This window comes from Mauremys mutica, chromosome 12 (genome assembly GCF_020497125.1).
Source record: "Mauremys mutica isolate MM-2020 ecotype Southern chromosome 12, ASM2049712v1, whole genome shotgun sequence".
NCBI lineage: Eukaryota > Metazoa > Chordata > Testudines > Geoemydidae > Mauremys > Mauremys mutica.
Window position 1 is genome coordinate 1226719 of NC_059083.1, and position 25501 is coordinate 1252219.

Consider the following 25501-nt stretch of genomic DNA (forward strand, 5'->3'; position numbering starts at 1 on the left):
TAAGAGGGGGCAGGGGGAAGGGAAGGGGGTGTATGGGGTAAGGGGTGGGGGGAAGGGAAGGGAAGGGGATGTATAGGGTAAGAGGGGGCAGGGGGTGTATGGGGGGAGGCATCCATGGAGGGGGTAGAGGAGTACAGGGCAGGTGCCCAAGGATGAAGTGGGTATCAGGGATGGGGTTTGGCCCTTTTCCCATCTGTGGCAGCCCTGAGAAGGTCAAAATGAAACTCTTACAAATCTGCTTAGATTCCATAGCAAAATTTTATACAATATAGACATTTGGGTTTGTACAACTGCTACACACAAGAACCCTGCACTAATTGGTTCATGCCCCTCTCCTCAACCCTTCCTCTCCACAGAACTCTCCCTGTATGTTCCCTTCCATGCTAGTGTTTCTGAACCATCCTACAGCCCAAGGCAAGATTGATCCTCCCCCAGCCCTCCCCTCAGGGAAGGGATCCCGCCAGTCCCTCAGAGCGAGGGGATTGTTTCAGAGCTCCTGGGCCAGTGACTCTCAGCTCTCTCCATTGGATCCCCCTTCATCAGGGGTTCTAACTGGGGGTCCGGACCCCTCAGGGGGTTGCGAGGTTATTACATAGGGGGGTTGCGAGCTGTTAACCTCCACCCCAAACCCCACTTTGCCTCCAGCATTTATAATGGTGTTAAATATATTAAAAAGTGTTTTTTAATTTAGGGTTAGTACAAAAGTTTGAGAACCACTGCCCTACATGGTTCCCTTCGCCCTAGTCCTTGGCACTGGCAACCTTCAGACATTAGTAGTTACAACCCTATCCCCTCCCCAGCCATCACTTTGCTGAGATGGGCAGATTCAGCTCAGTCTCCCCCTGGCAGGGACAAAAGAAAACATGCAGAAAACTGAAGCTACTTGGGTCAGAAATGCTTGGTGTGTATGGACCCCCTGCTAGAGCAGCACCCTGCTCTGGAACAAGCTAATCTTATTCACATCCACACAGAGTGTTTCTGAGCTAGTCAACAGGGAAGAAATTAAAATCCTTGAACCCAACACAGAGGCTACAGAATGTTAGGAACCATTAGTAAAGGGATAGATAAGAAGACAGAAAATGTCATAATGCCACTAAATAAATCCACAGTACAGCCACACCTTGAATGCTATGTGCAATTCTGGTCCCCTTTCTCAACAGATATATTAGAATTGCAAAAAGTATAGAAAACGACTAAAAAAAAAAAGATCAGGGGTATGGATCAGCTTCCATATGAAGACAGAGTAAAAAGATTGGAATTGTTCAGCTTAGAAAAAGACGACTAAGATGGGATATGATATAGGTCTATAAAATCATGAATGGTATGGAGAAAGTGAATAAGGAAATGTTATTTACTCACTCCCATGACACAAGAACTAGGGGTCATCCAATGAAATTAAATAGGCAACATGTTTAAAAACAAACAAAAGGAAGTATTTCTTCACACTACACACAGACAACCTGTGGAACTCACTGCCAGGGTATGTTGTGAAGGCCAAAAGTATAACTGGGTTGAAAAAAGAACTAGATAAGTTTCTGGAGGACAGGTCCATCAATGGCTATTAGCCAAGATAATCAGGGATACAACCCCATGCTCTGGGTGTCCCTAAACCTCTGACTGCCAGAAGCTGGGACTGGATGAGAGAGGATGGCCCCTTGATAAATTGCCCTGTTATATTAATTCCCTCTGAAGCATCTGGCACCGGCCACTGTCACAAGACAGGATATGGGGTTAGATGGACCATTGGTCTGCCCCAGCATGGCTGTACTTATGTTCTTAACCACCAATAGCAGAGGCTGCGGTGAAGAGATGTGTGTGCACAGCCCATGCAGGGGGACCCAGGGAGGTGCATGCACTTAAAAACAAGGGAATGGCTTTCCCTCTTTGGCTGAGTGAGAAGGCTCAAAGTGTTATTCAAGGAAACAGATTCCCACCCAGGCCAGTGATGCCAGTGGCAAAGGGCATGAACCACGGCAGGGGACTGGTGGGAAGGAGGGCAAATAAAACAAGTCCAATAAGAAACACACCCATAGCAGGAAGCCAGGGACAAGAATGGGTGAGGCTGCTGAAGCCAGAAGATAGGGGGGGAGAAATCAAGCAGGGTTAAGGGGATTGCAGAGGGGCTGACAACCCCACCCCCACATGGGTTACGGTGGAAGTGACCCAGGGACTTCAGCTCCACAAAACTGACCTCTACCACTTGCTCTGAACATGTCACTCTGCCACCTGCTTTGTGCACCAGCCATTAGAAGGGTGCGCAAAGACCCACACTCTCTAGTGTACAGCACATTCACACCAGCCTTTACCCCTGTCCCCAACCCTGTGCTGTGGCTCACAGGGGAATCTGAGTCCCCAGGCCTGGGATGTGCCTCACAGCACAATGAAGGGGTTGGGAATGGAGTGGCTGAGCTGCTCTGGCAGGAGGGGGAGCTCACGCTGGGCCTGGTTTGAATGAGGGTGGCGTGACAGTGGGAGCCTCCCTGCAGGACCAGAAAACCTGGACAAAACCACTAGAGTTATATGGCCTTGGCTCCCACAATGAGCTTTCCCCATCCTGCCCATGCATGCCACAGTGCTGGGGTTGGTAGCCTCCAGGTTACTGACCTAGCCAGTGGCTGCAAGAGAAGACAGTTATGTCTGTATCAAATGGGGAATTGCATTTGGCTTTGATTTCTGTTTATGTGCCTCTCTCTCATTCTGTGCACTGTGTAGAAAAGCCTGCCTGACTTCGATGCAGCCAGTCTATTCCAGACACTGCCCTGCCAGGGAAAGGACTATCAATGACTGGACCATCAAGGCCCATCAACTTTGGATGATTCAAAGACTGGCCCAGTTCAGGTGCCAATGGTTTTCTTCACTGGGCCTCACAGGACATGGGGTTGGAATATCCTAGACTGGGCACATCGTCCAGAAGGGTCAGAGACTAGGTTTAAGAGGAGTGTTCCTGGAGAAGGGCGGGCTGCCCACTGCCACACTCCACAAGACCAGGATTGAAGGGAAGAACGCAGTAGGGACTCGGTCTTGTCTGGATCACTGACCAGAACTCAGTCTCGCAGGAGTGAGATCAGACTGGAGGGCAGCTCAGGACGGTGGTTTTCACAGATCTGTAACACTCCGCTGCTTTAAGAGTAAAGTGTCTGTGATTAAGAAATCACTTTGCTGAGCCTGTGTTTTTTGCTCACCTACCTTATTGTCCCTAAGGGGTTAGTCATCTGCCCTGAGCGCCCACAGCAAGGCAGATTCTGAGGGAATGTGTACAAGCAGTTGAGGGCTGGGGAAGGCTGAGGTGCTGGTTTTGGTGGCTAGGGTGGTTGGGCTGCAGATTCCCACGTCCCAAGGAAAGGCAGCAGCCATGGAATCCACACCTAGGAGTGTGCCTTATAAACCCAGAGGCAGGAACAGTGACACAGCTTTGCCCAGACTCAGCTGAGTGAAGAGTATGTGGGATCCAGCAGTTGAGTCCACTCACAACAGAGCAGTATTCTTTCAGAGGAGGGCAAGGCCAGATTGGGAATAGGGATGTAATGTGGCTGTTAATCCCTAGCCTTGAGGTTCCCATCAGCCTCTTGCTCCATCCTCCTGCCCTGAGCTCCAACATTAGCCTGGGACATCTCCCCTCCTTTGACCCATGGCAGGTTCTGTATGTCAGAAACACTAAGCCATGAAGCAGCATGGGGAGCCAACATGCTGGGGCCAAATCCCCTGGTCTGCCCAGCTCCCATTTGTGTCCCTTCATGTTTTGGTGTCCCCAGGGCCCTGGAGCAGGTTACCAAGCTCAGGAGGGCAGATCCGCAAGGATACAGAGCAACAGAGCTCAGGGGCTAAATCAGGCCTAGAGAAGGCTGGCAGGAGTCCTCCATCAGTCCTACCCCAGGTTTTATTTGTAGGTCCAGCAAGCAGTGGCCCAGCCCTGGCCCTTGCACAGCTCCTTGTGCTTGAGGAAGCAGTTCTGCACACGGAACTTGCGCCCACAATCCTCGCATGAATACAGGTTCCCATCGTGGGTCTTCATGTGCTCCGTCAGGTGTGTTTCAGCTTGAACTTCTTGTTGCAGACGGAACAGCCAAAGGGGCGCAAACTGAAGGTCAGCATGATGTGCCGGTCACGCTTAGGCTTGACAGCAAAGCGCTTGCCACAAAGGCAGCCAAACTTCTTTCCATCAGGTGCCGTCACAATTTTAACGGGCGCATGCACCACCTGGCCATGCACCGCATGGGCAATGATCTCATTGCCATGTAGGTCCACTGGCTTCCAGGAGCTCTGGGGGAACCCGGCCTCTTCAGAGGAGAGGGGCTGGGCCTTAATGGTGAAGCCAGGGGCAGTGATGGAGGAGGAGGAGGTGGCACCAGTGCCTGCAGCAGGGATTATGTAGCTAACTTCACTGCTTGGCTGGAACTCCGCCTGGCACAGGCCCTGAACCTCAGCCATGCCCAACGCCCGACCCTGTGCCAGCGACTTGAGAAAGCTGGCCTCACCCGCAGCACTCACACCACCTCCCAGTGCTGCCCCTGCTGCCTCATCAGGGTCAAAGTGCTCCTGCTTGATGTAGAAGATCTTGGGGTGGTCACGGGGGCCATGGAAGGCACTGTCCAGCTCCCCTGAAGACGGCCCCTTGGAGCCACCTCTGCCACCACCCTCTTCATCTTCCTCCAGTACAATCTTCACAGCCTTGTCCATTGAGCCGCTACAGATCTGAGCCTGATGGTCCTCCTCCTCCTCTTCCTCCTCCTCTTCCTCCTGTGACACCCGGATCTTCATCACCTCATTGTCAAGGCAGCCTGGAGCTGCCCGGCCTGATGACACCCCACCATGCCCAGGCCCCTCTGAGCTGCTGCCCCCTGGCTCCCCATCATCCTTCACAGCAAAATAGTTGCTGCTACTGGGGGACTGGCTCTCGCTTGCCCGGCTGGACCAGGGACGGCAGGGTCCCCCCTCCAGCTCTTTAAGGATCTCAGAGCACTGGTCCACCACCTGCCACATCTGCAGCCCGCTGGCCACCAGCAGGTGACTGGGCAGTGCCTCCATCAGCAGCTTGAGACGGCCAGAGTAGATGAGCTGTAGCAAATTCTCAAAGGCCTCTGGCTCAATGACACTGGGCAGCACAATGCAGTTGGTGTCGTTAAGGAGCAGCTTGTCATGGAAGTAGGGCGAGGAGGCGGCCAGCACACTCTTGTGAGCCTGGAAGACCCGGCCCTGCACGTGGATGGAGATGTCGCAGAACTTGCCCTCCAAGCGGTGCTTGTTGAGTGATTCCAGCAGCACCGCAGCATAGTGCGGGAACTCAATCTGGATGCTGCGGGTCTCTGGCTCCATGGCACCGCCTGCCCAAGGCAGATCACTGCAATGGGAGAGACAGGGAGTGAAGGATGCTGAGGCTAAGAAAAACTCCCTACCCATAGTGCTGCCTGCCACAGGGGTGGAGAGCAACTGCCAGGGGAGGAGCAGAATGAGGGGAAGGGCTGAAGCCCCAAGAAACCCCCACCCCCGGCACTGCCTGCTGCAGGAGGAAAATGTCAATGGAGCAGGACAGATGGGGTGCTCGGGCCCAGAGAAACACGCCCCCCCCCACCTTTTCCATGGCATCGCCTGTTATAGGAGAGCGCTGTTGCAGAGTGGTTGGGGTTCGTTACCAGCACTTCAACCCTCCCACCCCCACTGGGGGGTCACAGGGACCCGGGCAGGGGGTAGAATGAGTGTGTCACAGCCCAGGACCCTCAACCCCCCTCCCAAAGCACCTACCCCACAGCAGTGCCCCCTGGGAGCTCCCTACACCGCTTCCCAGCATCGCTACCCACAGAGCACAGTCCGCCAGCCCCATAGCGCCCTGTCCAGCCCCACGGCGGGTCACTCCAGCCCAGGGGCGGGGGGGAGAGACTCAGCTCCTACCTGCCGCCAGTTGTGCCGTAGGGCGAGCCCCAGCAGCGAGGTCTTCCCGGGCCAACCGAGAGCGAGCCCCGGGAAACCCCGCCCCCCCCGCCCGGGCCAACCGAGAGCGAGCCCCGGGAAACCCCGCCCCCTCCGCCCTGGCCAACCCAGAGCGAGCCCCGAGAAATCCCGCCCCCCCGCCCGGGCCAACCGAGAGCGAGCCCCGGGAAACCCCGCCCCCTCCGCCCTGGCCAACCCAGAGCGAGCCCCGAGAAATCCCGCCCCCTCCGCCCTGGCCAACCCAGAGGGAGCCCCGGGAAATCCCGCCCCCTCCGCCCTGGCCAACCCAGAGCGAGCCCCGAGAAATCACGCCCCCCCCGCCCGGGCCAACCGAGAGCGAGCCCCGGGAAACCCCCCCCCCCTCCGCCCGGGCAAACCCTGAGCCAGCCCCGGGAAACCCCGCCCCCCCGCCCGGGCCAACCGAGAGCGAGCCCCGGGAAACCCCGCCCCCCCGACCGGGCCAACCCAGAGCGAGCCCCGAGAAATCCCGCCCCCATCGCCCTGGCCAACCCAGAGCGAGCCCCGGGAAACCCCGCCCCCCCCCCGCCCGGGCCAACCCAGCGCGAGCCCCGGGAAACCCCGCCCCCCCCGCCCGGGCCAACCGAGAGCGAGCCCCGGGAAACCCCGCTCCCCCCCGCCCGGGCCAACCCAGAGCGAGCCCCGGGAAACCCCGCCCCCCCCGCCCGGGCCCACCGAGAGCGCCCCCCGGCAAACCCCGCCCCCCGCCCGGGCCAACCCAGAGCGAGCTCCGGGAAACCCCGCCCCCTCCGCCCTGGCCAACCGAGAGCGAGCCCCGGGAAACCCCGCCCCCCCGCCCGGGCCAACCCAGAGCGAGCCCCGGGAAACCCCGCCCCCCCCGCCCGGGCCAACCCAGAGCGAGCCCCGGGAAACCCCGCCCCCCCCGCCCGGGCCAACCCAGAGCGAGCCCCGGGAAACCCCCCCCCCCCGGCCCGGACCAACCCAGAGCGAGCCCCGGGAAACCCCTCCTACTCTAGCTGGGTCACCAGGCAACCGCGGAAGGACATTCACCCCCAACCGTAAGCGAGCCTGGCCCCTCCCCCCCAGACCCACCCACCCCGAGTCCCCCCAGCACGTGGCCAACCAAACGCTGCCCGAGCGCGAGCCACCTCCAACCCTGCCACACGCGGGCCAACCAAGAGCTGACCCTGGGGCGCCGCCTCTGCCAACCAGCGCTCGGCTCACCCCGAGATGCGCCCTGCCCCTGGCCAACGCAGGCCAGCGATCGGCCACCCAGCGTCGCACCCTGGGAGCCGGAGCCGCTGATTGGTGGGCGCCTGATCTTCCTCCAGCCAATCACAGAAACCGGCGTTTGGCTAGTGGTCGGGCTCCCCCCTCGTCCCGCACTCTGATTGGCCGGGGGAGGGGGAGCGTTCTGTGATTGGTCGGGGCGATGCTGAGACCCAGGCCCAGCCCAGGAGACCATCCAAGCGGGGGTCTGCGCCAGGCCGGGAAAACCTGCTCTGCCCCTTCCCTGGCGCCACAGTGCGCCGGGCGCCCCCCCTCCCCGGAACTCCTGCCCCCGCGCCGTGCCCTGCGGCCCCCCCCCGGAGCTTCCCCCCCCCGGGCCGCGCCCTGCGCCCCCCCCGGAGCTTCCCCCCCCGGGCCGTGCCCTGCGCCCTCCCCCCCCGGAGCTTCCCCCCCCGCGCCGTGCCCTGCGGCCCCCCCCCGGAGCTTCCCCCCCCCCGGGCCGTGCGCTGCTCCCCCCCCCCCGGAACTCCTGCCCCCGGGCCGTGACCTGCGCCCCCCCCCCGGAACTCCTGCCCCCGGGCCGTGCCCTGCGCCCCTCCCCCCGCGGAGCTTCCCCCCCCCGGACGTGCCCTGCTCCCCCCACCCCGGAGCTTCCCCCCCCGCGCCGTGCCCTGGGGCCCCCCCCCGGAGCTTCCCCCCCCGGGCCGTGCCCTGCTCCCCCCACCCCGGAACCCCGGCCCCCGGGCCGTGACCTGCGCCCCCACCCCGGATCTCCTGCCCCCGTGCCGTGCCCTGCGCCCTCCCCCCGCGGAGCTTCCCCTCCCGGGCCGTGCCCTGCGCCCTCCCCCCCCGGAGCTTCCCCCCCCGCGCCGTGCCCTGCGGCCCCCCCCCGGAGCTTCCCCCCCCGGGCCGTGCCCTGCTCCCCCCACCCCGGAACTCCTGTCCCCGGGCCGTGACCTGCGCCCCTCCCCCCCCGGAGCTTCCCCCCCCGGGCCGTGCCCTGCGCCCTCCCGCCCCGGAGCTTCCCCTCCCGGGCCGTGACCTGCACCCTCCTGCCCCTGGGCCGTGCCCTGCGTCCCCCCCGGAACTCCTGACCCCCGGGCCGTGCCCTGCGCCCCCCCCCGGAACTCCTGCCCCCGGGCCGTGCCCTGCGCCCCGCCCCCCCGGAGCTTTCCCCCCCGGGCCGTGCCCTGCGGCCCCCCCCCGCGGAGCTTCCCCCCCCCGGGCCGTGCCCTGCGCCCCCCCCGGAACTCCTGCCCCCGGGACGTGCCCTGCGCCCCTCCCCCCCCGGAGCGTCCCCCCCCCGGGCCGTGCCCTGCGCCCCGCTCCCCCCGGAGCTTGCCCTCCCGGGCCGTGCCCTGCGCCCTCCTGCCCCCCCGGAACTCCTGCCCCTGGGCCGTGCCCTGCGCCCCCCCCGGAACTCCTGCCCCGGGCCGTCCCCTGCGCCCCCCCCCCGCGCTTCCCCCCCCGGGCCGTGCCCTGCGCCCCCCCCGGAACTCCTGCCCCCGGGCCGTGCCCTGCGCCCCCCCCCGGAACTCCTGCCCCCGGGCCGTGCCCTGCGCCCCTCCCCCCCGGCGCCGCCCCCCCCGGGGGCGGTGCCCGGCGCCCCCCCGCACCGGAGCTTCCCCCCCCGGGCCGTGCCCTGCGCCCCCCCCGGAACTCCTGCCCCCGGGACGTGCCCTGCGCCCCTCCCCCCCCGGAGCGTCCCCCCCCGGGCCGTGCCCTGATCCCCGCCCCCCCCCCCGGAGCTTCCCCTCCCGGGCCGTGCCCTGCGCCTTCCTGCCCCCCCGGAACTCCTGCCCCTGGGCCGTGCCCTGCGCCCCCCCCGGAACTCCTGCCCCGGGCCGTGCCCTGCGCCCCCCCCCGAGCTTCCCCCCCCGGGCCGTGCCCTGCGCCCCCCCCGGAACTCCTGCCCCCGGGCCGTGCCCTGCGCCCCCCCCGGACCGCCTGTCCCCGGGACGTGCCCTGCGCCCCCCCCCCGGAACTCCTGCCCCCGGGACGTGCCCTGCGCCACTCCCCCCCCGGAGCTTCCCCTCCCGGGCCGTGCCCTGCGCCCTCCTGCCCCCCTGGAACTCCTGCCCCTGGGCCGTGCCCTGCGCCCCCCCCGGAACTCCTGCCCCGGGCCGTGCCCTGCGCCCCCCCCGGAACTCCTGCCCCCGGGACGTGCCCTGCGCCCCTTCCCCCCCCCGGAGCTTCCCCTCCCGGGCCGTGCCCTGCGCCCTCCCGCCCCCCCCAGAACTCCTGCCCCCGGGCCGTGCCCTGCGCCCTCCCCGCCCGGAGCTTCCCCTCCCGGGCCGTGCCCTGCTCCCTCCTGCCCCTGGGGCGTGCCCTGCTCCCGCCCCGGAACTTCTGACCCCCGTGCTGTGCCCTGCGGGCCCCCTCCCGGAGCGTCCCCTCCCGGGCCGGGCCCTGGGCCCCCCCCGGAACTCCTGCCCCCAGTCGGTGCCCTGCGCTCTCCCACCCGGAGCGTCACCTCCCTGGCCGTGCCCTGCGCCCCCTCCCGGAACTCCTGCCCCCGGGCCGTGCCCAGCGCTCTCCGCGAGCTTCCCCTCCTGGGCTGTGCCCTGCGACCCCCCGGAGCTCCCCCCATATCCGTGTCCTGCCCCCTCCCCGGCCATGCCCTGCGGCCCCAGGCAAGGTGGGTAAAAGAACAATCGCTGTTTATTAAACGTTTCTCCGTTGGCACCACACACTCCAGAAAAAATGAGAAAAAATAAAACTGACATAAAAGAAAACGGAGAGAGAGAGACGCCCGGGGAGCCCGACGCCGCGTCGGGGTGGGCGCTCGTGACCTGAACTCTCTTCCCGGGGTGGGGGGCTATGTACAGAGACTGAGGTCCGGAGAGGTCTATGTACAGTACAAATCCGGTGGTAATTACAGCTCCCAGCCTGGGGGCGATGCGGCCAGGATGGGCCGGGGGAGGCGGGGCAGGGGAGAGGAAATTTCACATATGTACAAACTTTTATATAATAATAATAATAATAATTAATACGTATAAATATCATGGCGCCGCCCGAGTCGCCGCTGTTGGGGAGGGGGGAAGGAAGGGGAGAGTCCTTACAAAAGAAATATGGACTGAGGTGGGGGAGGGGGCAGGGGAGGGCTGGTTAATGGCGAGTCTTGTCCTCGCCAGAGTCTGAAATAGAGACACAGAAACAGCAAAGAAACACCCAGTACAATCACTGCGCTGAACACATTCACCCAGCAGCTCAGACCATAGCACGACGGTGAATAGCCACAAGAGTCCCCTCCAGTTCTCCGTGCTCTGGTGTGGGGGGGGAGGGCGCTCCCCTGCCCCGGTGCCCTGCACACGCAGGCGGGTGGGCAGAGAAATGGCTTCTTAATTATTTTGTTGGTTGTTCCCCCCCCACCAACCCCAGACTGGGGGGATGGGGGGTCTGAGAACAGGAAGGAAAGAAAGAAAGAGCCCCTCCCTCAATGCCCCCCCCCAGAAACTCCCCCCCCCCCGATCAATGTCTAGATAATTGTCATTTCCAAAGACTGGGGTGGGTGCAGGACACATGGGGGGGAGAAGGGGGGGCTGAGCAGGCAAAGCCCTTTATCTGCATATAGAGAGCGCAGAGAGCACAGGGAGAGGGTGATGGGATCCCAGCACTGGCACCAGGTGGGAGTTGCGGGGAGACCCCCAGTGCTGACACCAGGTAGGAATGGCAGAGGTGAGGGGCAAACCCCAGCACTGACCCTGGCCAGGCAGGAAAGAGGGGGTGGTCTCTCCCTTGGCCAAGGCAATGGTGTGGGGCAGCCCTGCCTTGCTGGGGGTGAGGCTAGCGTGTGATGGGTGGGGCAGGGAGAGTACCTGCAACTCCACAAGCCTTCCACCCTGACCCACATCCCGTTGCTGGAGGAGGGCGGGGGGGGAGAGAGAGAGAGAGAGAAATACTGGGACAAAGAGCTGGGAGCCCTTCCCTGTTAGTGAAACCTCTACCCCCTCTGAGGAATGCCCCTGTCCTGGGGAGCTGGAGCCAAGCAGAGACCCGCACATGAAGGGAAATGGGGACAGCTTTGGCTCAAGCTGCCTCCAGTCTCAGTTGCCAACCCTCCAGGATTGTCTCCAGGAATTAAAGACTCAACTTTCATTAAACCTCCAGGAACACGGCCAACCAAAATCAGCCCCCCTAGCTGCCCCCCGCCCTGGCTCCTGGGGGCAGGTTGGAGGTGAGTTTACTCCCTCCCCTCTCCCATGGGCACACACCAGGAAAGGAGAGGGCAATACTATAAAATGGCTGCCAGGGGGAGGATGAGACCACTCCTGAGAAATTCGAAGTGGCGAAGAGGTAATGTCCCAATTTCCTCCAGGGGGAAGCGGAGGTCCATGGAGGGGCGGAGGAGGTGTCAGCCCTGCTCCCTCTGGGAGGAGAGGGGAAGGTGTATGGGAGGGGGTGTAAGATTGTCATCTGTGTTCTGCTATAAAACACCCTGAAGTTGAGTTCAAAGCATTGAACTGTCCCCGAGGACAGTGTGGGGAGGCTGGTTCAAGGAGGCAGGAACCGGGGGGGGGGGGGACGCTGGTGCAAGGGGAGGGGGCAAAGGGGGTGCCCCCCCAGTGCAGGTTTATTTGCTTGGGAGGGGCACTGTGTCCCTGCCAGGGTCTCTGCTGCTCCCGCCGAGCTGCGGGCTGGGGGTGCCCCCCATCTTCCCCGGGCCGCGTCTCGCGGGGGCGGTGGCTAGTGCTCAGCAGCGGTGTTGCGGAACTCTCCATTTTCCGTGATCTGGAGTCGCGGGGGCGGAGGCGGTGGCTGGGCGGGCAGGATCCCGTTCCATGGCTGGGCCAAAGCGCCGCTCAAACGCGGGTTTGCTGTACCCACGGCGGAAAGCTGCCTCTCCTGCAACACAGACACAGAGCAAAGGCTTATTTATTAACGTTACGGGGGCTCAGCCGCTCAATCTGCAGCCCCGCCCACCAGACACCTACCCAGATGGCAACCCCTGCCCCAGCTCTCTTCCCCAGTGCCTACATCCAGCCAGATAGCTCGGTCCATGGGGCCGACCTGAGCCAGGAGCATCCGGCACCAACACAGAAACGGTAGGGGTTCTCCTGGGGGGTTGTTCCTTGTTTTCTTAGTAGGAGAGGATGGCCCCAAGTTTTCTCTGGCCTGTCAGCTCATGGGGTGGGCGTGTTAGCTAACAGTGGATTCCAGCAGTGCACCCCAAACACACAGTGGGACAAAAGAAAAAGGATTCCTACTGGAAAACATGTTAACATCCTCATTGTAATTCACTTCTCGTAGCACCCAGATGGACAAACCCTATGCCCAGCCAGCTACCACCTGGTCAACACAGACCTAGCTAGCCCGGTCTACTCTTAAAAGCTGTAAGTTAGGGGTGGTGATGTCTTACTAGTACCTGGGTACCACTAGGATCCCAGGGCAGACAGAGCTATCCTGAGATTAATTTACCATAGGGAGGAATGCCAGAGTGGTGGGTAGGGTGCTCACCTGGGATGCAGGAGCTCTGCGTTCCAGTCCCCGATATACTGCAGGCTCCCTCTCCCAGCTTGAGCACATCCCTTCTGGCCAGATTTACAGACCGGACTTCGGTACCTAATCTGTCTGGAAATTTTTTAAAACCCTACTAGGTGCCTATCTGCATCTTCCGGCACTAAATACCCTGGAAAATCTTTGCCTACCAGCAGCCCAGCTCTCATGAAAGGCTCTCTACATCTGAATGGTGTCCCGCTTTTACTGTCCTGCAGGGGTTAAAGCCAGACACCCCTGCTAGTAGTGTGGATACAGTGATGAAAAGGTGCTGCGAGCAGCCAGCCATTCCTGAAGGGGAATAAGCTAGAAGGGTACAAGGCACTTTTATCCCAGTCTATCAAGGGTAAAGCTTCCCCTCACCATGCCTCTTTCTGCTGTGTAACCCCAATCTTGGGGACACACCCCTTGCTCAGCATGCTGCCGGTTTACAGGCTCACATTTCTCCAGCGCTATTTCAGAGGGAGGTCACTGGGGACACGGCAAACCTGCCCCAGCCCACTCAGGCTAGGGACAAGTGGGGGAGAGACCCCACTGCCATGGGGGCCAGGTGGGGAACAGCCTCTTGCTCCCATTGTTCCTATAGTCCTTCCGTTGGCACAGGATGGAGTTTGAGGGGGCTGTGAATGAGGCCAAGGCAGCTGCTGAGTCCATGACATGGGAGCCCAGCTCAGGGCTGTGGGTCTGTCCCCCACACTGCCTTGGGGGATATGGTGGAATCACAGTCTGTCCATGCTATCCCCTCCTCCACATAGCCCCACACCATCACCACCGAGAACAACTTTCCCACGCACGCCCTCCCTACGCGGGCACTAACCTTTCACGCCTGCCGTCCGGCACCACCCGGGAGCATTCCGGGGCGCCCCCCTCTGGACGGTGGACTGTGCTCTCATTGCTGAGACCTGTGCCTCCCGACATATGTGCTCACAGGACACAGACACACACCCACCCCCATGTTACACTGCACATGCCCTCCCCTCACAACGCACGCATGAGACGCAGACACCCCCACTGCAGCCCGGCCCCTGGGGAGCCAGAACACCTGAAATCAGGACTGTGGGAAAGAGATTCCCTGCAAGTGGGCTCAGGGCTGTGACCCGAGGATCCCACTCCCTGCCCCAGACTCCCTGGTTCTGCCCCTGGGAGGTGAACACAGCCCCCCCCCAATTCAATAGGAGTTACAGGTTCCAGTGAGATGCGGCGTAGACAGACAAGACAGGAGGTGGAAACGAGACGGGTATGAAACTGGGGGGTTAGTGCTGGGGAAGACACTCACAGACACTAACAAAACACTAACTGCCCTTGTCTGGTGAGAGATGTTTCCCCCAACATTCCCCCAATTTAACTCCCCAATCAGCCTCCACCCCAGCTCTGATTCCCCCTCAGCCTCCCTCCCAGCACTGCTCCCCCAGTCTTTCAAGGGAAGGGTGCTTATGTGGGCAAGACCTGGGCCCCGAGGCTCAGCCCCCCTCAGAGGAATGCAGCTCTCCACAGGAACCTGCTTTGTGCTGAAGACAGGGTGAAGCGAGGGCACAAGGGAAAGGGATCACCCCCAGCACTGCAGAGAACTCATGAGGTGTTGGTGGGGGCAGCACAGGCTGCCTGGTGACTCCCAACCCAGCTCCAAGGAAACAGAAGTGCTGCCACTACCCCAAGAGAGGTTCATGGGCTACTCTGGTGGGAACGCACCCCAGGCCAGCATCAGACGAGCCCCGAGTCCGGGAGCAGGGGGGCAGGAAGGCAGACAGGATGGGGACAGGCTAACAGGTGACGTTTATTCCTGACACACGTGATTCTCCTTCGGGTCCTGTCCTGTACCACTAAATGGTCCTCGTGCGGCATCCCAGCATGGGTCGGCTGGTGCAGATCAGACAGGGGCTCATCTAGACCCATCTCCTGTCTCTGCTAGTGGCCAGTGGAAGGCGTGAGGGGATCTCACCAGAGGCAGCACAGGGAGGAGCACTCAAGCAGAGGGCACTGGGATGGAAAAGACCAGAGAAATACTGGCCCAAATTGCCCACATCCAACTGGCACCTTTCCCCACCCCATCTGTGTCACAACAGGGAGCGAGGATCCGGGGAGACTGTGATGCAATACCCAGGCAATTCTCCCCTCTGGGGCTGGAGGCAGCCACCCAGTAAAGACTTGGTTGCCACAGGGTGCGTTCTGATGTTCTCTTCTCAGCTACTGGCCACCCCATGATGGGGGAACTGCTCTAGCCTGAGACCCCCAAATCCTGTGGGGTGCGGAGCGGCTCCCCAGAGTTGATGGAAGCAGCCAGCAAGACCGAGAGGCTTATGGGAAGGCCTGGAAAAAGCCCGCAACAGGAAGGTGAAGGCAGGCCCTGGGGCTGAGCAGCACAGGCAGCACCCGCAGCGCTGCCCCCAAGAGAGACAGTGTCTGTGAAATGTTCTGACCAGGCTCCACGGTGCCAGGTTCAATCGCCCCCAGCCATGCCAGTACTCAGTGGTCTGGGCCCACTGGAGAGAGAGAGGCTGGACCCTCGGCGGGGCAGGGGGGATAGAACCAACCAGACAACGGAGTTAATTGAACCTAATGGGGAAGGAGAAGGTAGTTTGCTAGTCTCTACAGGGAGGGGTGATGCACAGAAGGAGAGGGGGTGCGTGTGCAGATGGGGGTTGAGGGGGAGGAGAGGAAAGGACCCACCTGATCTGCTACCGAACGGCGAGAGTCCCCCCGATCCCTCCACGTGACAAAAGCAGAGTCAGAGAGAGTTACCTGATGAAAAGCTAGGATGAAGAGGAGAGAAACAGACGGGTCAGGGCCCCGGCACTGGTGCCCCCCGGTGGGAGCACAGATCACCCCATCGCTGACTCCATCGTCTCCCCAGAAAACAGGAGGGGTCCACAGACCCAGGATGGGAGAGGGCTGGGAAGTGCTGGGGGCAGCAGGGGGAAGGGGCCTGGAAAAATCATGATTGAAGCCCTCTCCCTGACCCCTCGCTGCACCCACAGATCCAGGGCCAACTTGACCCAGCTCTGGGGCACATGGGGACGGCCAGGGAAGGGGGGAGACATTCCTGCCACTGGCTCATGCTGGGACAGCCAGGTGAACAGCTGCTAGAGCTACATAGCTACCTCAAAATCCTCACACACACACACACCACCCAGTATCTGTACACTGACCCCAGGGCACCCAGCCCCATATCCAGACACTAATACCTATATGGTGACCACCTTGGCAGGGTGCAAATAAGAGGAAAGCATGGGGAAAATAAGGAACCCCGCTTTATTTTAAAAGACCTTTTAGGAAAGCATCATGTCCCTTAGCATATCACCGATTGGTCTCTCGACTTCCCAGGACAGCCACCTCAAACAAGGGACAATCAGACAGGTGGAAATCCTAACCTCAAGCTGGACCCCACGGCCTCCTCGGACCCCAATCACTGCACACACCTCACTAGGCCTTGAGCCGGGCTCCACAGCCTCCTCGAGCCCTAATCCCTGCACAGGCCTCACTAGCCCCTGAGCCAGGCCCCAAGGCCTCCTCAGGCCCCAATCCCTGGACAGGCGTCACTAGCCCCTGAGCCAGGCCCCACGGCCTCCTCAGGCCCCAATCCCTGCACAGGCCTCACTAGCCCCTGAGCCAGGCCCCAAGGCCTCCTCGGGCCCCAATCCCTGCACAGGCCTCACTAGCCCCCCTGAGCCAGGCCCCACGGCCTCCTCGGGCTCCAATCCTTGCACAGGCCTCACTAGCCCCTGAGCCAGGCCCCACGGCCTCCTCGGACCCCAATCACTGCACAGGCCTCACTAGGCCTTGAGCCGGGCTCCACAGCCTCCTCGAGCCCTAATCCCTGCACAGGCCTCACTAGCCCCTGAGCCAGGCCCCACGGCTTCCTCGGGCCCCAATCCCTGCACAGGCCTCACTAGGCCTTGAGCCAGGCTCCACAGCCTCCTCGAGCCCTAATCCCTGCACAGGCCTCACTAGCCCCTGAGCCAGGCCCCAAGGCCTCCTCAGGCCCCAATCCCTGCACAGGCCTCACTAGCCCCTGAGCCAGGCCCCACGGCCTCCTCGGGCCCCAATCCCTGCACAGGCCTCACTAGCCCCTGAGCCAGGCCCCACGGCCTCCTCGGGCCCCAATCCCTGCACAGGCCTCACTAGCCCCTGAGCCAGGCCCCACGGCCTCCTCGGGCCCCAATCCCTGCACAGGCCTCACTAGCCCCCCTGAGCCAGGCCCCACGGCCTCCTCGGGCCCCAATCCTTGCACAGGCCTCACTAGCCCCTGAGCCAGGCCCCACGGCCCCCAATCCTTGCACAGGCCTCACTAGCCCCTGAGCCAGGCCCCACGGCCTCCTCGGGCCCCAATCCCTGCACAGGCCTCACTAGCCCCCCTGAGCCAGGCCCCACGGCCTCCTCGGGCCCCAATCCTTGCACAGGCCTCACTAGCCCCTGAGCCAGGCCCCACGGCCTCCTCGGGCTCCAATCCTTGCACAGGCCTCACTAGCCCCTGAGCCAGGCCCCACGGCCTCCTCGGGCCCCAATCCCTGCACAGGCCTCACTAGCCCCTGAGCTGTGCTCCACGGCTTCTTTGGGCCCCAGTCGCTGCACAGGCTTTATAGCCCCCTGAGCAGAGCCGCCCAGGGGGGGGGCAAGAGGGGCAATTTGCCCCAGGCCCCGCGTCCCGCAGGGGCCCCCAGGAGTGTGTTCCGGGGCCCCCGGAGTGTTTCCCCTCTTCCCGCGGCTCCGGTTGAGCTCCCGCAGGCATGCCTGCGGCAGGTCCACCGGAGTGCCCGGGACGAGTGGACCTGCCGCAGGCATGACTGCGGAGGGGGGCGCTCGTCCCGCGGCTCGGCTGGACCTCCCGCAGGCATGACTGCGGCAGGTCAACCGGAGCCGCGGGAACACGGCACCCGCCGCAGTCATGCAGGTCCGCTAGTCCCGGGCTCCGGTCGACCTGCCGCAGGCATGCCTGCGGGAGCTCAACCGGAGCCAAATGCCGCCCCCCAGGGAAAGGGCCGCCCCACGCGCCTGCTTGGCGCGCTGGGGTCTAGAGCCGCCCCTGAGCGGGGGCCCCCCGCCGCCGAAGACCCCGGGCCCCCGGAATTCTCTGGGCGGCCCTGCCCCTGAGCCGGGCTCCTATCCTTGCACAGGTCTCACTAGCCCCTGAGCCAGGCCCCAGGGCCTCCTTGGGCCCCTATCCCTGCACAGGTCTCACTAGGCCCCTGAGCCAGGCCCCACGGCCTCCCAGGACTCCGAACACAACACCTAGCTTTGGAGGCTATTCTTACCTGTCCCATGTCCCTTGCTGCCCAGGCTGCAAGGCCCATGTAAGCTCTCAGAGCTTGAGTATCAGGAGGTGATGGAACCACTCTGGGGACTGTGAGTTTATTGGGGGAAATGTGGGAGGGGGATTATTGGGGGCATTATGGTGTCAGATCGGGTGATTTTGGGGGAGCTATATGAGGGATTGTTGGGTTTCATGGGGGAATGTGTAGGGGTTGTGTGAGGGGATGATTGGGGAATAGAGAGTTTTATTGTGGAGTTGCTCAAAAGTCAGGGAGGGAGGGATGGGGAGGGGAGCTATTTCTCATGGTGTCCAGATGGCATCTCCTCATCCTAAACCCCATGGACCCAAGAAGTCCCCACTGCCCAGGGCCCCTCTTCACCTCTATCCAGGGGTGGCTCTAGCCATATCGCCGCCCCAAGCACGGAGGCATGCCACGGGGGGCGCTCTGCCGGTCGCCAGTCCCACGGCTCTGGTGGACCTCCCACAGACGTGCCTGCGAAGGGTCCGCTGGTCCCGCGGCTTCGGTGGAGCATCCGCAGGCACGCCTGCAGGAGGTCCACTGGAGCCGCCTGCCGCCCTCCTGGCGACCGGCAGAGCGCCCCCCGCGGCATGCCGCCCCAAGTACGCGCTTGGAGTGCTGGGGCCTGGAGCCGCCTGTCTCTATCCCCTGGAGGAGGCACTGAATCCCAGGCCTGCTCTGAGAGTACTGTAAGGGTGCACTGGCCCCCTCACCCTGTGAGCACCCTGATCCTACGTCCCCAAGAGGCAGGAACGTCGTCTAGGGCTAACACAGTGCTAGCCCTCCCCGTCCAATCATTTGTCATCCTCTCCCAGCCCTAGGCCTTCCTCCTTCCTGGTCCTAATGCTGTGGCGGTCAGTATGTCTGTGTCCTCCAACTCTAACCCTCATTTCTCCATCCACCTCTCCCAGTCCTGCCCCCTACTCTTCCATCCATCAGGCTGTCACTAGCCCTGCTCCTGGTCCATCCATCGGGCTGTCTCCCCAGCACTAGACCTGCTCCGGGTCCATCCATCGGGCTGTCTCCCCAGCACTAGCCCTGCTCCTGGTCCATCCATCAGTTTCCCCCAGCACTAGCCCTGCACCGGGTCCATCCATCGGTTTCCCCCAGCACTAGCCCTGCTCCTGGTCCATTCATCCATCAGTTTCCTCCAGCACTAGCCCTGCACCGGGTCCATCCATCAGTTTCCCCCAGCACTAGCCCTGCTCTGGGTCCATCCATCCATCAGTTTCCTCCAGCACTAGCCCTGCACCGGGTCCATCCATCAGTTTCCCCCAGCACTAGCCCTGCTCCCGGTCCATCCATCGGTTTCCCCCAGCACTAGCCCTGCTCCAGGTCCATCCATCAGTTTCCCCCAGCACTAGCCCTGCTTCGGGTCCATCCATTGGTTTCCCGCAGCACTAGCCCTGCTCCTGGTCCATCCATCCATCCATCCATCAGTTTCCTCCAGCACTAGCCCTACTCCCGGTCCATCCATCGGTTTCCCCCAGCACTAGCCCTGCTCCCGGTCCATCCATCGGTTTCCCCCAGCACTAGCCCTGCTTCGGGTCCATCCATTGGTTTCCCGCAGCACTAGCCCTGCTCTGGGTCCATCCATCGGGCTGTCTCCCCAGCACTAGCCCTGCTCTGGGTCCATCCATCGGGCTGTCTCCCTAGCACTAGCCCTGCTCCGGGACCATCCATTGGTTTCCCCCAGCACTAGCCCTGCTCTGGGTCCATCCATCGGTTTCCCTCAGCACTAGCCCTGCTCCGGGTCCATCCATTGGTTTCCCGCAGCACTAGCCCTGCTCCGGGTCCATCCATCGGTTTCCCCCAGCACTAGTCCTGCTCTGGGTCCATCCATCGGGCTGTCTCCCTAGCACTAGCCCTGCTCCGGGTCCATCCATTGGTTTCCCCCAGCACTAGCCCTGCACCGGGTCCATCCATCGGTTTCCCCCAGCACTAGCCCTGCTCCTGGTCCATTCATCCATCAGTTTCCTCCAGCACTAGCCCTGCACCGGGTCCATCCATCAGTTTCCTCCAGCACTAGCCCTGCTCTGGGTCCATCCATCGGTTTCCCCCAGCACTAGCCCTGCTCCTGGTCCATCCATCCATCAGTTTCCTCCAGCACTAGCCCTGCACCGGGTCCATCCATCAGTTTCCCCCAGCACTAGCCCTGCTCTGGGTCCATCCATCGGTTTCCCCCAGCACTAGCTCTGCTCCGGGTCCATCCATCGGGCTGTCTCCCTAGCACTAGCCCTGCTCCGGGTCCATCCATTGGTTTCCCCCAGCACTAGCCCTGCTCTGGGTCCATCCATCGGTTTCCCCCAGCACTAGCCCTGCTCCGGGTCCATCCATCGGTTTCCCGCAGCACTAGCCCTGCTCCGGGTCCATCCATCGGTTTCCCCCAGCACTAGCCCTGCTCCGGGTCCATCCATCGGTTTCCCCCAGCACTAGCCCTGCTCTGGGTCCATCCATCGGTTTCCCCCAGCACTAGCCCTGCTCCAGGTCCATCCATTGGTTTCCCGCAGCACTAGCCCTGCTCCGGGTCCATCCATCGGTTTCCCCCAGCACTAGCCCTGCTCCGGGTCCATCCATCGGTTTCCCCCAGCACTAGCCCTGCCCGTGGCACAGACAGCAGACGAGATGGGATGGGAAATGGAGACACGGAAAAGAAAAATGACATTGTAATTTCCACCTGAGCGTCGAGCAGGCGTTTCCGGGGTTCGGAGACGTCGTGGGCGGCCGAGTGATCCCTGCGCAGCTCCTCCTCCACCAGCATCAACCTGCAGGGACAGGCTTCACTGGAGTCAATCCGGGCTCCCGCGGGGGGAGGCCAAGGGTCCCTGACAGCTAACACCCAGTGGGGTAGGGGGCAGATGGAGCAGGTCCCTGGGGGGGGGGCAGAGGCCACGGCAGGTACCTGGGGGGATGTGATGGGAGGCAGCTCCTAGAGGCACTGTTCCCTCCCTGCCCTGAGTTCAGGATCTCTGAGGGGATCCTCCTATGACCCCCCACCCCAGCTCCTGTGTGTGCTGGGGACCTCATGACCCCCTCATAGCCATGTATCAGGGACCCTGTGACCCCCATCTCCCCACACATGCCAGGGATCCTGTGCCTCTGCCATGAGCCTCCCCCCCATGTGTGCCAGGGACCCTGTGACCTCCCATCTTCCCCAACATGTGCCAGGGACCCCGTGGCCCCCACTTTCCCCGCACATGCCCAGGACCCAGTGACCCTACCATAAGGCCCCACCACTCCGATCCGCCCCTCACCTGCCGATGATGCTCTTGATCTGTGAGTCCTTCTCCACCTGCTGCAGGCGCAGCCGCTTCTCACTCTGCTCCAGCCGTTGCTGGTACTGCATCAGGATCTTGCTGGTCTGCTCCTCTTGTGACATCAGGCGCCGCTCGTACTCCTCCAGCTTGCGGTTCGACATGTGCAGCCGCTCTTTCAGTGAGTGGATCTCCTCCTCATATTCCTTCACCTGGAGGGAGAGGCAATGTGATGGCCATGAGGGCACTTCTGCCTCGAGGCAGGGGCTCGTGCCTCCCCACTGTGAAGGACTGGGGGCCAGGACTCCTGCGTTCTATCCTTGGCATGAGGAGAGGAGTGGGGTCTAGTGGGTTAAAGCAGGGGTGGTTGCTGTGAGTCAGGCCTCCTGGGTTCTCTTACCCGGTCCAGCCGGCTCTCATCCATGGATTTGGAGTACTCCTTCAGCTTGTACTCCTCGCGCTCGATGTGGGAGCTCTCAATGTCGGCTGACAGGTGTGGCATGTTGGAAACCCAGGCCACGGTGCGCTCAGAGGCCGGCATGACCGGGTTCAGCGTGGAAGGCGTGTGCGATGGCTGTGGGGGGAGAGTTAGTGAGCATGGAATGAGAGCCCCTCCCTGCCCCAGAGACTCCCCCCACCGCCCTGTTGGGGCCCCTGGAAGACAGACCACCACCCCTACCTGAAGGTCAGCTACCCACCCTGAGCAGTACTGACGCTCCACTCCTGAGGACTGACCCCTGAGCCTCCTCACTGTCCCCCTTTGTACCACTCCCCACCTGTCCACTCTGCCCCATCTCCCCACTCACTGACACCCCTCCCCACACCCCACACCCCTTGCCTCCCTTCCTGCCCTCCCCACACCTGCTTGGTAATGGTTGGCTTGAGTGCAGAGGGCGTCTCCTTGGTGACCGACTGCTGGCGGGCACGGGCTGGCCCGTAGGTGGGCTCAGGTGACTGCAGCAGGTTGCCACTGGAGGGCCGGGGTTTCTGGGCCGCGCTGACCGTCAGCTGCTGAGACTTTCCGCGCTGAAGTGGGACCTGGGGCTGCGGCTGGGGCGGGGCTCGCTGGGGCTGGGGCCCGATGGTGATCTGTGGGGGGGAGAGCATGTTCTGCAGGTTCTCCTGCAGCGAGAGCTGGCGCTTGGTGAACTCGGAGCCCTGGCGGGTGAACTCGTCACTGTAGCTGTGGCTGTGGATGATGTGCTTACTGGCGGACAGATCCTCGCTTTTGCTGTAGCCGTGGAAGGGGGCAAAGGTGTCGGGGTTGCCCTCAGACGGCCGGTGCGAGGGTGCGGCTGAGGGCCCGTCTGAGGCCATGTGGAAGAGGGGGTTCTGGAAGGAGAGGGGCACCCTAAGCTGCTGGGCTGCAGCCCCATCAGTGGTGACTCCCATGTGGCTGAGCCGCAGGCCAGCCGCGATGCTGGAGCCACTGCCCTGCGAGAGGCGACTGGGCCGCAGTCCCATGGCCGCGGTGATGGAGGCCTGGCTACTGTTGAGCATGTCGCCCACACTCTGCAGGTTGGAGACGCTGTTCATGCGGCTGTCCTGCAGGTCCAGCATCGAGACGCTCTTGTTGACGCTCAGCATCTTCTGGTCGGGCTCCGTGATGTCGGAGCTGCTGGTGCAGTAGGCAGGCGAGGAGCGGGCCAGCGGGGGTCGCGTCACAAAGAACATGTCCTTGGAGCCCTTCTCCTTGGTGGGCGAAGGCAACCGGGTCATGTCCATGGAGCTGTGGGGGCAGAAAGGCCAAGTGGTCAGCACTAGGGCCAATGCTCCAGCGGGGATGGGGAGAAGGGAGCAGTGAGCAGCCCCAGCCCAGGGCTCCTGGGGGATGGGGAGTTGGAACAGCCTGGTGGGGGGCAGACGGGGGGAAGAGCAGCCCCAGCCCAGGGCTCCTGGGGGATGGGGAGCAGCCCGGGGGGGCGGGGGAGGACAGACTTGTGGGGGGGAGAACAGTCCCAGTCCATGGCCCCTGGGGGATGGGGAGTCGGGGAGCAGCCAGGGGGCGGGGGGAGGACAGACAGGGGGTAGAACAGCCCCAGCCCAGGGTCGATGGGGGAGTCGGGGAGCAGACAGGGGGCGGGGGGAGGACAGAAGGGGGGTAGAACAGCCCCAGCCCATGGCCCCTGGGGGATAAGGGATGGGGGAGTCTCTGAGTAGACCATGATGTGTGACCATCCCTTCCTAGTCCCCCTGCAGCTCCCCAAAAATGAGCCTCCTGCACACAGACTCCACAGGATCCCCCAGAGGAGGAAATGGGCCCAGCCTGGTGCTGCCCAGGCCTCACACAGAGCTACTTGGAACAGGGCAGTGCTCACTCCCTGTGTCCCCCTGGGACCGGTGCAGGGCAAGGAAGGGGAATGGTGGTGTTGCTCCCCATCAGGAAGGGTGGGTGGGGCGGCAGGGGGTGTACCGGACGGTATGGGGCCAGTGTGGGGACCGTGCCAGGACTCACCTGTTGAGGCCCCGCACCATGTAGGGCTGCAGATCGACGGAGCTGCAGGGGGAGCAGAGGCAGCAGTTAGTGTTGGGGGGAGACCTGGACAGGATCCTACATGGGAAAGGGGGGAGGGGGGCAAAGGGAGATGCTCCCTGGTCGCCCCCGCAGTGAATTGGGTTTGCAGCCCTATCCAGTGCCCTGCTGTCTCCCACTTCCCTCCAGCCCCCAGCCCCAGACTCACTCACCTGTTGAGGTCACGCATCATGTAGGGCTGCATGTCAGAGGATGGCCCCCGCAGGATGATGGGCTTAGTTTGCAGCCGCTCCCCTTGGTGACTTGGCTGCCGCTGGATATGCGGGTTCCTGAGGGCGACGCTGATGTCATTGAGCAGCCGAGGCAGGGGGCCTAGCTTGATCAGGGCTTCCTGGGGCCAGGGGCAGAAAGACAGGGGAGGGGGTTAGCATGAGACCTGGGGATCCCGGCTGTCCTCCTAGAGCCAGGAGAGAACCCAAGCGTCCTGGCTCCCAGCCCCCCCTGCTCTACCCCACTAGTCCCCACTCCCCTCCCAGAGCTGGGAGAGAATCCAGGAGTTCTGGCTTTCATCCCCCACTCCCCTCCAAGAGCTGGGAAGGAACCCAGGAGTCGTGGCTCCTAGCCCCATGTCCGAGGTCTCTGTACCTTGCTGAGCTGGGGCATGACCTCCCAGAGCAGAGCATGCAGTGTGGAGAGCTCGCGGCCCAGGTCAATGTAGCCCTCAAAGCTGCTGCTGTTGGTCAGGGTGTCGAGGTTTGAGATCTCATAGAGGAACTGCTGCATGCTGGCCCACTCCAGCTCCAGGAACTCGTTCATGAATGCCATGTACTCCTCCTTGCTGCCGAACCTGGTGTGGGGTTGAGGGTGGTGGGTTAGTGGGGTACAGAATCCCCCCATACAACACCCAGGCCCCCTCCCATGCTGGCCCACTCCCACCCAGGAACTCATTCACGAATGTCATGTACTCCTTGCTGCTGACCCTGCCAGCAGGCAGAGGGGTCCATGGAGTACAGCACCCCCTACATACAGCCCCATACAATGCGCAGAACCCTCCTGGAACTCATCTCTGAATGACACATACTTCTCTGTGTGGCTGAAACCTGCCAAGGGTGGGGGGGCTTGAGTCAGCAGGGTGTAGAACCCTAAGTTGCCCCTCCCCCAAAAAAATTCCCCACACCCGTGATGTCCCACGCTGATGCCCTGGTCCATGGTGCATCTCTCACTTGCTGAAGTTGGCCAGGTTCTGGATGACTTTGGCGATGAGGGTCAGCGTGCGGGACGTCTGCTCGTCTGGGTACTCCTGCATGAGCCCAAAGAGGCTGGGCGACATGACCGCCGGGCACAGGAAGCGCAAGAAGAGCGAGGCACTGATCAGCCGGTCAGCGATGTCCTCGCGGCCCCTCTCAGCGCAGCGCAGACGCCACGAGGCAAACACCTCCTTCAGCTCCCGCGGGAACACACTGTGGGGAGGGTGAAGGGCCATCAGTGACCCCCCAGGCCTCCTGAGACCATATGCCCCCAGAGCCCATGCCCCTCCCCCCCTCCCGAGCCCATGTGCTCCCCACAGGGCACAGACCACCTTCAGCTCCTGCGGGAACACACTGTGGGGAGGGTGAAGGGCCATCAGTGACCCCCCAGGCCTCCTGAGACCATATGCCCCCAGAGCCCATGCCCCTCCCCCCCTCCCGAGCCCATGTGCTCCCCACAGGGCACAGACCACCTTCAGCTCCTGCGGGAACACACTGTGGGGAGGGTGAAGGGCCATCAGTGACCCCCCAGGCCTCCTGAGACCATATGCCCCCAGAGCCCATGCCCCCCCCCCCGCCGAGCCCATGTGCTCCCCACAGGGCACAGACCACCTTCAGCTCCTGCGGGAA

The 25501-nt window shown here is 62.6% G+C and overlaps 2 protein-coding genes across 2 annotated transcripts in view; both read right to left on the minus strand.

Moving 5' to 3' along the window:
• Window positions 1-3216: 3216 nt before the first annotated feature.
• LOC123346136 (zinc finger and BTB domain-containing protein 9-like) lies at window positions 3217-5965 on the minus strand. The gene is given in 3 exon segments (XM_044983363.1): window positions 3217-4029; window positions 4032-5338; window positions 5887-5965. Coding segments are annotated over 2 exon segments (1434 nt in total). The 5' UTR covers window positions 5314-5338; window positions 5887-5965; the 3' UTR covers window positions 3217-3877.
• Window positions 5966-9924: 3959 nt separating this feature from the next.
• LOC123345813 (ras/Rap GTPase-activating protein SynGAP-like) overlaps window positions 9925-25501 on the minus strand; it is a 52335-nt gene continuing 36758 nt past the window's right edge. The window contains 10 exon segments of the mRNA XM_044982869.1: window positions 9925-11979; window positions 15370-15380; window positions 20575-20662; window positions 21152-21363; window positions 21552-21725; window positions 22013-22880; window positions 23607-23648; window positions 23837-24015; window positions 24270-24471; window positions 24848-25084. Of these exon segments, the coding sequence (XP_044838804.1) occupies window positions 11937-11979; window positions 15370-15380; window positions 20575-20662; window positions 21152-21363; window positions 21552-21725; window positions 22013-22880; window positions 23607-23648; window positions 23837-24015; window positions 24270-24471; window positions 24848-25084 (2056 nt within the window). The 3' untranslated portion in view covers window positions 9925-11936.